Genomic DNA, 14,828 nt, shown 5'->3' with positions numbered 1-14,828 from the left:
CTACTGGGGAGATATCGGTAGGTGGGATGATCACTCAACTGGCTGATCACTTGAACTATAGTCAGATCTTGACAGATGAACCCTCGATACTTGGTAAAAAGATTGACATGACAACTCTTGTCAATCAAAGGATGATTGTGGTACAGCCGGGGTACTACTACCTGATTAGTCATAAGCAACATATTATGGCACTACCCGCACCCAATTGTATTTCTATTGCAAATCGTACTAACTGGTTATATGTAGCTACAGGTTCACCTCTAGGGGAGAGCCCTCCACATGATCATAATTTTTCAGGTGACGAAATGGAGGATGGTACTTCAGCTCGGAGGGGAGCAAACTAATAGCTAGTGGTTGAACAACACACCCCATACTTGATCTCCGCAGGCAGCACGGAAGTTTACACAATCAAGAGGAGAAGGTAGGACGCAAAGCATCAACACTGAACCAAGAGAGTGGTATAGTATGTTTCAGTTGAAAGGAAACCGCATGACACCAAGAGCACCTCGGAGCATGTAAGCTTAACCCACCCGGTGAGATTACAGAGCCAAATTCATAATATCACATGAGAGTTCAGTCAGGTATGACGTTATTCACTTTGATTTTGTGTATGTTCTCGTAACACAAGCACACTACGAAAACGCACACTGAGGCAAGTTTTTCTGTAGCCCCGAGCCTTTCTAGCCATCCTGTATGCATTATATCCATAGTCAACCTCCTTTGAGCCGTAATGTTTGTTTTGTTCATTGTTGTTATTCATGTTACCACCCACATATTCACCATTCATGTTATCGCTCGGCATTAATGTTTTCCTCTTGAAGGACATAAAAGAATCTAAGTGTGGGGTAGTGAACCATTGAGAAAGGGGCAAGAAAAAAAGAATAAGAAAAAAAAAAGGGAAATGAATGTTGAACTTTTGAAAATCCAAAGAAATTTTTTGAAAATCAAAACAAAGGAAAAGTCCTTAACACTTGCCCGAAAGACTATATGAATGACTCTAAAAAGCTAAAAACAAGGGTCGAAGGTCTTAACCCCATTCTTACGATTCAAACCACTAAAAGTAGAAATGTGAAACCAACATGAATGCCGAGCACCAAAACCGTTTGTTACCCCGTTCCTTGTTTACCCCACCGAACCCAAGCCACGTTACAGCCCGAAGACCTCATGAATGTGTGTGTAATCTGTGTGTGTAGTGATTCGAGAATGTATTCAAAGTTAAAAGTAATATGCATGCCTTGGTACTGTGAGTGTAAACACTTTAACCCGAAGAGATTTTGTGAGAGTGTGAAAAAGCTTGCAGGTGAAAAAGTGCTCGAAAGTGATAATGCGGTCGATATATTGGCGAAGGATGCCATAAACTCGATTGCTAAGTGAAGGTGTTTTGCGAATAACCTGATTGTGTTGTGGAGAAAAGAATCTCATCGGTGACCTTTGTTTCGTCTTGATACATCACTTGAGGACAAGTAATGAGATAAGTGTGGGGTTGTGATCGGTCACCATTTCTAGTAAGTTTTCGCACCTTTTTCCGACAAGAATTCATGGTTTTGGTAACACTAAGTGGCATTTGCATGTGTTTTAAAGTAAGTTTTCGTATTTTCAATTGTGTGATTTTGTTGCATATTAATGCTTTATGAGTGTTACAAAAAGTGTCTTTTTATGCGCCGGTTGATTGTGTTGTGGCTAGGTTGATGCATGGGAAAAATAGGAACTTGTGGCGCGCACGAGTGGATGAAAAGAAGCCGGAAAAGCTGAGTTCAGAGGTCAACACGGGCCCCCGTGTGGAGCAACACGGCCCGTGTTGAAATGTGGCTGGAAATGCAATTTTGGACCTAAGACAGAGGATCTACACGGGCACCCGTGTTCACAGACACGGTCCGTGTGAGAAAATGCCTGGAAATGTGTTTTTTTTAGCCAAGGTACAGAAGAACAACACGGGCGCCCGTGTGCAGCAACACGACCCGTGTTGATGAGCGCGTGCTGAATATATGTTTATGTGTTTTCTCACTCAAATGGGATTATTAAGGGTATTTTTGGTATTTGGCTTTAACCTGAATGGAAGATAGATTATAAAAACAACTTTAGGGAAAGAGAGAAGACACTTTTGGAGATCATAAGATAGAATTGCAGAGAAGAAAAGAGACTTGAATAAGGTTTTGGAAGACAAAGAGATTCAACGGTGGACACCATTGCAGATCAGAGTTCTCCCAATCTTTGTAATGTCTAAACTTTTCAATTTGTGTTTCTTGAATATTATGAGAGGCTAAACCCCCCAATGCTAGGGGGTGTCCCTGATTTGATCTGTAATAACTCTGGATTTGGTATTTCGTTAATCAAATGTTCGTATTATTCAGTTCGATTGTATAATGGTTATAATGCTTTCTTTATCTGATCAATAAGGATTGTTATGTGGTTAACAATTTGTAGGACTACGATTGTTAAGGTTTGTATACAATTGAACCTTATAGTTATCACCTAGGACTAGGGATACAGTAAGGTTATTTAGAAATTCTTGATAAATCAAAGATTTGGTTTTCTCCTCTTTCACTAAGGACTTAGGTAATAGGATTATAAACCAAAAGGTTTTCACTAAGGACTTAGGAAAACATCCTTAAGAATAAATAATTGAATCCTATGAACTTGTTAAAGAGATCTTCATCCAGAGGAGTTATAGAGTAAATCACACACCTTACCTTGGCATTATTCTCATATTATCAAAAGCTCAACCTTAATTTCCGCTTATCTTTAGTATTTTAATTTATTTCGTTGATCATTTAAAACAACACCCTTATGCTCTTTTGTTTAATTGACTTCGTATAATAACTTGTACTTCCTACGCAATCCTCGTGATCGATACTTGGGGTGAAACCCATTATAACTACACCGGTGAAAATAGTGCACTTGCTATTTTACCGATCAGGTACACCGTGATCCATAATGGGATGCTCATGGCATTTGCGGAGCGACGACACCCTGAGATGTCCTCCTTCCATATATCTCATGGTGAGATTACTATTACATTGGACGACGTCTCATGTCTATTTCATATACTTGTTAGGGGTTCCCTTCTACATCACGGTAGGATGACGAAGGAGGAAGTGAGAGAGCTTCTGGTTGAGGAGCTTGGGGCTTATTCACCAGATGCGCATAAGGATGTGGATAAGACACACGACGCTCACATGAGATTTTCCTTTCTGATGCAAGTATTTACTGAGGTGCTAGCTGAGGCACGACAAGCTTATTGTGATCCAGTTGAGGCTGAGATACATAGACAACATGTGATAAGGTGTTTCTTTTTATTTTTGATCGACACTCAGCTGTTTGTGGACACAAGCTCCACATATACAGATGCCCCTTACCTCATGTACTTTTTGGATCCCGCATGGATCCATGGGTACAACTGGGGGGATGCAACGCTGGCGTACACATATTTGAGACGAGGAGAGGGATGTATGTGGAAAACCAGGACTGTCCGAGGATGTTGTTCACTATTATTGTAATAGTTTTATATACTTGTACTTTTTTCACTATTTTTCATTCTATATTCGTGATAATGTTTTATCCTGGTGTTTTTTTTATTTTCATTTCAAGGGTGGATATTACAACACTTCCCGATGATCATTGGCTAAGGATCTATGCAGGAGTACATCGAGCCCTGGCCACGTGCTCGTGCCTTCGTCCCCATGAGAGGGAACCGAGCGGTGGACCCTTAAAGAGTTTGTCTAGATCGCATGGTTTCCGAGGACACCCGCTACGACGTCTACGCTGCTCACTGTGAGACGCACCATTTTGATGACATTGCAATATTTTCTGGATGGCTGGCATGCAGTTCGACCATCATTGTTCCATTCTGGAGTGCGCCATGCAGTAGTTTGGCTACTATTAGACGATACCTCACCACCCTTCTGTTTTCGCTCCTCTTGGTTTAACCCATAGGCAGATAGATGATATATTTGTTGACTATTTGAACCACATGGTTCCGGATAAGGCTCGGGAGACCATAGAAGAGAGAAAGTGGAGCCGCGTTGATGAGTACATCACGTGGTTCTTCACTATCTCACACCCCTACATGGTCCCATTGCAGAGGGGTCCCAGCCCATACCAGCTCATCAGGAGTTATTACAGGAGCAACAGTCTCAATTGGATCATAATCAGGATGTGTTGTTTCGCTGTCGTCAGATAGTTGAGATAGAGAGCATACATTGTGGGAGGTTTCTTCCCCGAGGGGTCATGTATCAAGCATATATTGGATGACATAATGGAGGTGGCACAAGAGGCACTGGTGTACCGCATACATCGCGTCAAGACGGGTGAGATGGTAGACGGTAGAGGCAGAGGAGCCTGTAAAGGAGGTGATGGACGTAAAGGAGGCGCTAGAGGCAGAGGAGATGATGCAGGTGTTGTTTGACAAACACAGTAGTGACCAAGCTTATTTTGACGTTTGTATTTTGATTACATTGATGTATTTTTTTATTATGTATATGACTTATGACTATTTGGATGACGTATACGATGTATTATTTTGATGTACTATATAACATTGAGTAGACATATCACTATTTTGATGTACTATATTTCTATGTATTATTCTGTAGCACAAAAAAAATTTAGTTTTGGAGTGAAAGAATAAAATGTAGCAAAAGGTTATGTAGTTACATCTACAGAACTTTATGTTTTTAGGACGTTCCGTATCTACATCTACGAAAGTTGCCCTGAACTGAATTAATTTGATTTTTTCCCAACTTTTACATTTTTAAACTACTTCCGTAGATGTAGCTCCGGAAAAAAAATCAAATTCTTAACAAAAAAAAGTGCTTCCTGATATATATCTCCGGAAGTGGAGGGCGTTAATGTAATTGTGTCAGGTACCTAAAAGTATCAAGGAGTGGATTAAGATGTTGCCTAATTTAACGTCAAATAGTCAGAGGAATTAACTTGTCACCCCTTGTATTATACATGACACCCCCTAATGGGTACATTTTTACCATATTATCCCTGTAAAATACTAGATTTTTTTAAATTTCTGGCACCATACCAGCAATTTCATATAGATACCAAAAACTTTGTTGAATTTACCAATTTACCATGCCTGATGATACATACTGGATATGTAAAATTTTTGGTACCTGATATTTGAAATTTCTGGTATGTATCATCAGTTTAAAAAAATATCGGAAATTTGGAATATCCGGTACCAGATATTATAAATTTCGAGTGTGACTTCAGTTCATAAAATTACCAGAAATTTAAAATTTTCGATAATTGAAAAATACCAGAAATTTCAAATTTCTAATAATACTGAGACTTTTTTTAACTTGAATAAAATACACAATGTAATAACGAACTGACTTAATATATAAATAGAATAAATGTCATGCATAGATGTATTACAACAAAACTACAATTTTTGCATCATTAGAATAATTCTTCCCAATGTTTGACTTCGTAGACAATTCTTCCCAATGTCTGAACCGACCTACATATGCTAATTATCATGCTTTTGCATCATTAGAATAATTCTTCCTCCAACAATTAGTGATGGGAGACAGTGTACAATTGAGTCTCAACTTTACCTGAATCTAATGATTAGTGATGACAAAACCAACAACAATGATTGTATGTCGACTCGTGTATGGTGGTGGAGCTATGAGAAGCGGGAAAAATGTTATGTTCATTAACATGGAAAGAGAAACAAATACAACATTGTATCTAGAAGCAATAGGGTAACCCATATTTAGAATCGACATTTATTTCTCATTACCCTGAACACCTAAGTGTTTTACGAGTAATGGATTACTAACATTAGAGACAGGATCATATAACAACTTGAAAAACAAATCTTTGTGTTGATGGATTTGAGTGTGCAACTGTCTCCGAACATCATAACATGCATCTTTCCCTCATCCTAACGCAGATACAAAATCTGACAATCACAAAAACATACAATTAGATAACTTCATCAATTTATAAAAACAAACAAAAATGTGTATGAAGACAAGTAAACATACCGCAATTGTGATGAAATAGTGCGTAAGATCACTACACGAATCCGTAGAAGAAGCTGAAGCTGCCGGTTCAGGACTGCAAAGATATAAAACTTCATCAGCCATACCAAAAATTTCAGGTTTAGGGAAATTTCCGGTATTGGTTTTCTACCGGAAATTTGTGAAATTTCAGCGACGGTATTGAATTTTATAAAATTATGGGAATTTTTTAAAATCTCTGGTAAATCGCACCGGAAATTTTGAAATTTACGGTAAATGGATACCAGAATTTTGTAATAAACAAAGAATTTTCAATATCAGCCAAAAAAAGATATCAAAAATTTGCTTTTTTTAGTGATTTCTGCAACTATAATATTTTTTTAAAAAGTTAAAATTTTAAGTTAATAGTATCTGAGACATTTTAAAAATAATGCAAAATGGAGGGTGATATGTATAAAATAAGGAGTAACATGTTAATTCATCAAATAGTCAAGACTCAGAATGCTTTACCGGTGTTTGATCGTTTTCATAACCAAGAAGGCTTTAATTGGTCGTTTACAATAAGAGCATCTCCAATGGTAGTATTTTTCAATGAGTTCTCCACCTAGACATCAATATAATAATTAAATATTGAAATAATTTGCCATGTCATAGTAGAGTTGCATTGCAATGCAACTAGTAAAAAATTGTGGTACCCAATCAAATTAATTTATGAGGTAAAGTTGTGGGACCCATTTGAATTACACAAATAAAATAAATATTAAATAAATTATTTTGAGATGATATGGCTGGTGGGACCCATAAAGAATTCAAAAATGGGTTGCACCATTGGAGATGGTCTAAGTGACTAACTTTGCAATTATTCTTCTTGTTCAAATTGAATAAAACAACACCATTACTTAACCAGCAATACACCCCACACCTAACTAAGAAGCCACTGTAAGTTGAGAAATACATTTTGAGTAATGCTATTTAGTACGAAGTAATTTGAAGAAGAAATGCAATAATGAGTATGTGTCACTATTTTAGTGGTAAATTTTAAATTAATTTTAAATTTAACTTCCTTTTTAATAGGGATCATGGGGGTTGTGGTGATAATGGATGGTTGTGATTTATTCTTGCATTTCTTGTTTTTCCACTTTCTTACTAAGACTATTTACAATGGTTTCCAAATTCAACACCCTATTTTTTCACTTTTTATACTCCACATCATCTTCTCTCTCTTCCACCTAATAATTCAACACACATTCAACTTTTACTCACTACAATAGTTTTGTTTAATAAAATTCAACACCCTACCCCACTACTTTTATTTCATATTCTTATTTTCTTTTATATTTTTGTTTTATGATTATATATTAAAATTAATTATATATTAATATTATTATCAATTGAAATTATGAAAAATTATGAAAAATTATGAATAAGTGGAATTTTTTGGTGTGTCCAAATCAAATGAAGCAAGTCTCTATTTATAGACAAAAAAAAATGATGAATTTTGGTGAAAATAAAAATAAATAAAAAATTTATTTACTATAAAATAAATGACATTAAATAATTATCATGAAATAAAAATATAAACACTCACAACAACCAATAATAATTTGCCAAAAATATTATGTGGCCCCACTAATTTCTCATTCAACATGTTGAATGTTTTCAACACTAAATAATCCACATCACTTTCAACATATGATTCAACACACCATTGTACCAATTCAACTATTGAAAAAAAAATTCAACACCTCCATTGTAAATAGTCTAATAAGCATTTTCCATACATTTTTGGAGATATTTCAGAAAGGAGAAAATTTATGTACAATTCTTTAGATGTGGTTTATGCTATTTGTCAATAAAAATATGACAAGTGTATTTTAACATCATTTAAGGAGTGAAAATAGGAGAAACTTGAATATATATAATAGAAAATTATACACTTATCATATTTTTATTAGAAAATAGTACAAACCACACCTAAAAAATTGTATCTAAGTATTCTCCTTTCAAAAATATATTTTTGAAATAAATTAAATAATAAAACTTTGATATAACTAAAAAAACGAATAATACGTATGTGTGTGGGTACTTCTGCAATGTATTTTTGAAATATGAGAATATTTTTAGAAATTCATACAATGTCTTAAAATATTATAGGATGCGTTAAAAAATTCCCTAAGAGTGTGTTTGGATGGAGCATTTTAATGAGGGAAAGTAATGTTTTGAGGGAATTTAAAATGATTTGACCAAAATCCATTGTTTGGATACAAAAATGAAGAATTGTTAAAATGATGGAAATTTATGGAGTATTTCATCTAAGTTAAATTTAATCATTTTGAAATGACACCAAAAACCAAAGAATTTGAAATTCCTCTCATGTTCCATAGAATGTATTTGTTATTATTATTTCTTTAAATTTTACAAATTGGTCCTCATATTTTCAAAAATTATAAAATTGACCCCAAAAAATTTCAAAAAATTGCAAATTGGTCCTTAATATTTTTTAAAATTTACAATTCGGTCCTTCAAATTTTTAAAAATTGCAAATTAGTCCCTACTTTTTCATTTTTTAATTTGGTCCAAAAAATTTAAATTTTATAAAAAATGACACCAAAAATCTAACAATGAATTATCTTAATAATCCATCTAAATAAAATAATTTAAAAATGAATGGATTTGAATTGAATCATTTGAATTGCTTTGAATTTTAAATTGCTTTAGAATTTCTAATTACCTCATCCAAACACACTCTAATATAAGCCCCACGTTGATCAGTTAAGAAGAAAAAAGTTTCTTCATTTGCTTTTATTTTCATCTATATTTTTCACTATAAAAAATTTGCATTAGTTAAGTTGTCCAACAAGTCACACTTTAACAAAAATCAAAATCCGAGTCAAATTAAGTCTTAACATGTAATATTTGCAAAAATTATAATAAATTTTATAATTATTGATTGTCTATGTAATATACTTATAAATACAACATAAACTTTAAAATAGTATTTTGTGAATAATTATGTTTGGATAATAATTAGATAAGCAATAATGAAAATAGTAATGCATATCAATGGTGTCAAATCCTTGATTATAGGTAAAAATGATATCAATCTAATCTATGAGGTTTAATACACACTTTAATACAACTTTTTTTTTCATATTGAAGAAACTATATAATATATCCCTGCCTGCGCCACTGAAGATGGACCAATAATTTCTCATAATCAGGAAGATTTTCTTTAATTAGAGGAACTTGCTTAAAGTTTTGAATCCATGCATGCAAGTAAGGAAATTTCTTTTCCTCAATTAATTTGATCCCAACAATCTCCTCTAACCCTTCTAACCAATGACCAAGACATCCATATACTATGTCTACCATTCCAATATTGTTCCCTCCAAAAAACTTCTTGTCCCCTAGGCCTTGCTCTTCCATTATTGTGATGGTTTCTTGTGCTTTTTCTATTGCCTTAACTCTCTCCTTTTCGTCTTTAGGGGGTCGCATAAACAAATGAGTTATAGAAACAATCTACAAAATAAATCAAATGAGATCAATTATATTTTAGTTATAGAAGCGGTTAAAAGATTCAATCATCAGTCTAAAGTCATAAGATGTTAGAGATACACTGCACACCTGTAACTTCTTGACTAGTATCGATCAAAATTATATGAAATATAAAAAAGGATAGAAAAGGTTTAGATGAAATTACAGAATCTTCGCCAAATTTAATCCAAAACCGAGCTAAGGCTCTATCATGGCAATCTATTGGAAGCAATGGATTCTCTGGCCAAGTTTCTTCAATGTATTCAAGAATAACAAGTGACTCTACAATGGCTTTTCCTTGGTGAATAAGAACCGGCACTTTCTTGTAAATAGGATTGGATTGAAGGAGTAACTCACTTTTGTTATGTCTATCTTGTTCAATGTATTCATAGGTTATGCCTTTGAATTTTAAAGCCCATATGACTCTATGAACAAAAGGGCTAGACCAAAATCCAAGTAGCTTCACGTCTACCATAGTGTTTAACTTGTGTGTGCAAGTGGATGCACAAAATGGAACTTTATAATGTCTAACGATGATTCCAAGGCTAACTCAATTTTCAATTCAATGGATTGAAATTTGAACCTTTTGTTTTTGTCCTTTCCTATCATATAGTATCACAAAATTTGCATCAAGTTGCTTCCTTGATGTTTCCTTTTCACATAGTTGGCCGCCTAGAAGATGCGCTTGTTGTCAAATTCCTTTTCTCTTTCTCATTGTGTTTTAAATCAAAGTTTGGTCTTATTTCTATTTCACCTTTTCTTTTTAGATAATTGCAACTATATAATTAAAAAATAAAAACAAACGTCTTTAAATATGAGGCTAGGCTTGACATATAATACGAAAAATACAAGTAAATAAGGCTAATTAATGAAAAATGTATAAAAAAAAAACACAAAGTGTATAAAAAAATATGTCAAAGACAATTATGAATAAAATTCTTGAATCCGAAATTGAAGAAATTGTCGGTGTCTTTACTTTGAATAATAAGTTAGATTCATTATACTAAAATCTCGTCAGGTGAAAAGGTGACACTTGACAAAAGTTACTAAAAAAAAAATTGATTCAAGTAGAATCTCTAAGTTTAAAATGAATCAAAAGCTAAAACAAAAATAAGCTAGTTAATCTCTTTATTGATACTTGTTCTGGTCTGGGCCGAGCAGGCCCAACACTTGTGTCAAGGTCGAACATGCCCATTCCGTGAGCTGGGACCGAACAGGCTCAATCCTGTTTCAGGTCCAATAAGCGCATACGCTAGCCGTTATTAGCGTCAAACCCACGTGTCTACTAAAGAGCACGTGGTCCAACCCACTAACGAAGAATTCATGTAACTCACTCTGAACCCTACGCTCTATCCACCCAGAATGTGAGTCATTTGCTGACTCAGCCCTACCACGTAGGATTCTGACAGTTTCCTAGCACGTGGGCCTCCAATGGATTTGGCCCAATTAGGAAATCTTAGCCCAACGCCGGGGAGTATAAATACCCTTTTGCACTAGAAGGTCGGATATTCAGTATTCATTCTAACTCACCTTTTATGTACTTGCTCTCCTTGCTCTCAAACTTACTTTAGCATCGGAGTACCTTGCAGGTACACCCCCCAGTTCGCAGAAGTCCAACACCTTGCAGACCATGACGATCCTTCTGATCATGTAAGATCAATACTGAAAAATAAAACATCGAACCATACGATAGAGTAACCAAATTAAAATTCAGGCTAATTATCTTGAACGAAGACTTCTGACATGACAAACAACATCATGGTTACACACACGCACATGCACTAACAAGGTTAACTTAAAACAAAGACCAAGTTGTGTCAATTTTTAGATGCATTCATTTTAGAAAAATTTCAGGTTACATGAAATGTACACAGCTAAAGTAAGAGATGAAGGAAGTAATTTTTTATGATATTATTTGTCGTATCACCTAAGGACGAGTAATGATTCAAATTTGGAAGTGCGATAACACACTATTTGTGAAAGAATCAAGCCTTATTACTTGACTTATTTTGTTGCTATGAAGTTTTATTATGTTAATTTAAGTTCATTTTGTTGTTTTAGTTCATTTTGTGAATAGCACAATAGATGCTCTTTCTTGTAGTTTTATGCGTTTGATTTCGTGTGAAGGATTCCTCTATGATAAGTTCTAGCACGGCAGATTGGTAGTATCAATTTCACTCAATTTTCAGCAGGTCTTATAGCCAAAAGATATTATAATGAACGATGCTCTATGGCATTAGGGCAAGTATGGCAACAATGTGAAAGATTGAGTGTAAGTGAGCTGAAAACTGGATGGATAAGATCAAATACTACAAGACAAAATTATGCAAAAGCTGTTGCACACATAATTATGTTTGTTACTTGTCTATATGTGCAACAGATTTGCCACAAGACGTGTTGTCCCATGCATACTGGAATTGTACTACCTGGAGCTAATTTGAAGGAAAGAAGAAGGAATATATTTTGTTTATTGGTAAAAGACAAGGAGTATCCACAAGGCCCACGATCCAATGACAAGACAAAACGCTAAAAGTGAGACAATTTAAAAGCAACCTCATGGACGAAATGGAAAAGAGGTTCAGAAGTTGAAAAGACTTGAGAATCACTCAGAAAATCATCTTATTGATGAAGAATAAGAAGTTTGAACTAGTAGTGAATAGTTCCTTTCGTTCTCACTCTATTGAAAAAGTGATGAGCATCTTACCGTGACAAAATTCATCTCCTACTGATTGAAAGATTGCAAGGAGTAAAGTCGCATACTTAGTTTATATTTTCGTTTTATTTGTGAGTAGAAATGTTGAATGTAATAACTTGTGTTGATGTATTTCTTTTGATCATCATGAGCTAAACCTCTATATGTTGAGCAATGTGAAGTTTAATGAAAATTAATATGTTGTGTTAACATGGTGTGGTTTGAAGTGGTGCATTTTACTATGTAAAATAATATTATACATTTGTTTCATCGCTTAATCATCTTAGAAATAGGTAAATGTTGGTTAAGTGTTCAGAGATCCATTAACTAACGAACTTCGTAAGTAAATTTGGTTGAAAATAGTAGGACATACATATTCACTTGATTAGTCACTTTAGAGATAACGGACTACAACCATGGGGGAAATAAGAAGTTAAAAATAGGCATATGTTAATGTTATTGTGAGACCTTGAGAGTTGTTTCCTTGACTTTATGCATATGCTTTGATGTTTTAGACATACACCACTAGATCACGACAAATCTCATCAGATACACACAAAATATGAAACTCATTAGATGGATCATTGCCCAACATGCCTCTCACTATTGATTTAACTTTTTCATTACTATTTATCACTTATTTTATTTCAACCCAAATTTGTGACAAACCACTATTATTACCTTTTTTGCTCATGGTTATTTATAAGATTTTATTGTGAGAATCAATTTAAGTTATTACAAACTATGTGGGATCGATACTATTACTTTTACATCACTTACTACTATTTGACTGTGTATACTTGCACATATTAATAGCTTTCATAATAAGTTTTTTTGTGTCATTATCGGATATTGTATTAATAAAACTTTGGTTTTCTAAAAAACTCTGAAAAGTACATTAAAGTTTTTGACACTTTCTGTCTTCAGGTGACACGAAAACTATGTGTAAGCTGCATGTGCAGGATGCTAACTCTGGTACACAAAGGAGGCCCTGAGCCTGAAATAACACTAAAATCACTAAGAAGATATCAAGCTATCGGTCACTTACCAGGAAGCCTTCCTCTACTCTTGTATTTGAAAATTTTAAAGGGCACTTTAAGGAGCCCTTTGAAGAAGTACAACTGGAACAAGAATGAGTCGTGGCAGAAATGACATTATTTACATTTCCAATGATAGAGCAAGGAACATAAGGGATTATTCTATATTTGATGTCAATGCCATGAATAGAGGAATTATATGACCTGAGATCACAATGGCATAATTTGAGTTCTAGTCTATGATGTTTCAAATGATGCAAGCTATTGGTAAATATTCTAGAGCTGCCAATGAGAATCCACATTTACACTTGAGGAAATTCTCGAAAGCTGCTAGTAACTTCAAAATTCCTTGTATTACTGATGACGCTCTCAGATTAAGGTTATTCCCCCTATTATCTAATGGATAGGGCTAAAAGCTGGCTAAATTACTTAGAACCTACTTCCATAGCCACATGGAACGCCTTAGATGAAGAGTTTTTAGCTAAGTATTTTCCTCATGTCAAGAATGCGAAGATGAGGAATGAGATTGCTTCATTTAGGCAAGGATATGACGAGTCTTTGTTTGATGTGTGGCAGAGATTCAAGGAATTGTTAAGGTAGAGTCCTCACCATGGGATCCCAATCTGCATTCAGTTAGAAACATTTTATAATAGATTGGTACCATCCTTAAGAAACATATTGGATGCATCCTCTGTTGGAGCTTTGCTATCTAAGTCATATAAAAAGGTTACAAATTGATTGAAAGCATTACTGCATATATTTATCAATGGTCAGTTACTAGAGTTGCCGCCATAATTGCTCTAAAGAATCTAGATGGTGTTCATGAAGTCACTGAGACCACGTCCTTAGTTGCTCAAGTGGATCAAATACACAAAATGATGAAGAACATGATGACGAGTTCTGATACACCAGCTTTAGAGCCACTCAAAGTTGTAATTGTTGTCAATGTTATTGCATGTGTTTATTGCAGGGGAGCTCACTTATTTGAAGAATGTTCAACTAATCCTATTTAGAGTTTCCTTTTTTGAATTAAGGTTGTCGCGTTTGAGGGTGCCTTAATCAATTTAATGGTGATTTAATCGATTAAATATTTGACTTGGCCAATGAGTCATATCTTTTTAAGCCAAAAATCATTTTCTATATAAAGGAGGTTTCTCCTCATTATATAATACACCAATTTACTGAATAGAATTCTTTCTCTCATTCATTATACTATTATCTCCCTTTCTTTCTATTTGTTTTTTACTAAAGTTGTCTTAGTACCTTGAGAAAGAAATATTCCTTGTGAGATTTGTATATTGGTGCAGTACTGAAATTATTATTCTTCAATATTGTAATTATCTTGATTGATTTTTTAGTTTGGTTCTTGAGATCTTCCTGTTAAAATATTTGTTTGGTTCTTGAGATTAACCAGTTAAAATCTTCATTTGTCTCGTGAGCTTAACCTGTTAAAAGCTCTATTTGGCTTGGGGGACCAGTTTGTGTAAAATATCTCTTTTATTGTAAGAAGGTTTATGGCATATTCTAAAAAGATAAATACATTTTACTAGTGGAACTCTCGAGAATAAATTCTTGGATACAATA

At 34.3% G+C, this 14,828-nt stretch overlaps 1 protein-coding gene and 1 non-coding gene across 2 annotated transcripts; both read right to left on the bottom strand.

The window, feature by feature from the left end:
- Positions 1-9,039: 9,039 nt before the first annotated feature.
- Positions 9,040-10,072, bottom strand: LOC131645871 (probable glutathione S-transferase). Its single transcript, XM_058916068.1, has 2 exons — positions 9,682-10,072; positions 9,040-9,500 (listed from the first exon to the last, which is right to left on the bottom strand). The coding sequence occupies exons 1-2, from the start codon at positions 9,988-9,990 to the stop codon at positions 9,144-9,146; spliced, it is 666 nt and encodes a 221-aa protein (XP_058772051.1). The 5' UTR covers positions 9,991-10,072; the 3' UTR covers positions 9,040-9,143.
- A 3,682-nt stretch (positions 10,073-13,754) lies between these two features.
- On the bottom strand, positions 13,755-13,861 carry LOC131654426 (small nucleolar RNA R71). The gene has a single exon (XR_009299465.1). It is a non-coding gene; the product is annotated as a small nucleolar RNA R71 (small nucleolar RNA).
- Between the last annotated feature and the right edge of the window lie 967 nt (positions 13,862-14,828).

This window comes from Vicia villosa, linkage group LG2 (genome assembly GCF_029867415.1).
Source record: "Vicia villosa cultivar HV-30 ecotype Madison, WI linkage group LG2, Vvil1.0, whole genome shotgun sequence".
NCBI lineage: Eukaryota > Viridiplantae > Streptophyta > Magnoliopsida > Fabales > Fabaceae > Vicia > Vicia villosa.
The sequence above is the reverse complement of the archived record's forward strand: the minus strand, read 5'-3'. Positions and strand labels throughout refer to the sequence as shown.

What these genes read in the sequence shown, in the direction of transcription:
- LOC131645871 (XM_058916068.1), bottom strand. Translation starts at nt 9,990, where the DNA reads ATGGTAGACGTGAAGCTACTTGGATTTTGGTCTAGCCCTTTTGTTCAT. An exon ending in TTAAATTTGGCGAAGATTCT is followed by an intron (nt 9,501 to 9,681) that starts GTAATTTCATCT and finishes TTTATTTTGTAG; the next exon opens with ATTGTTTCTATAACTCATTT.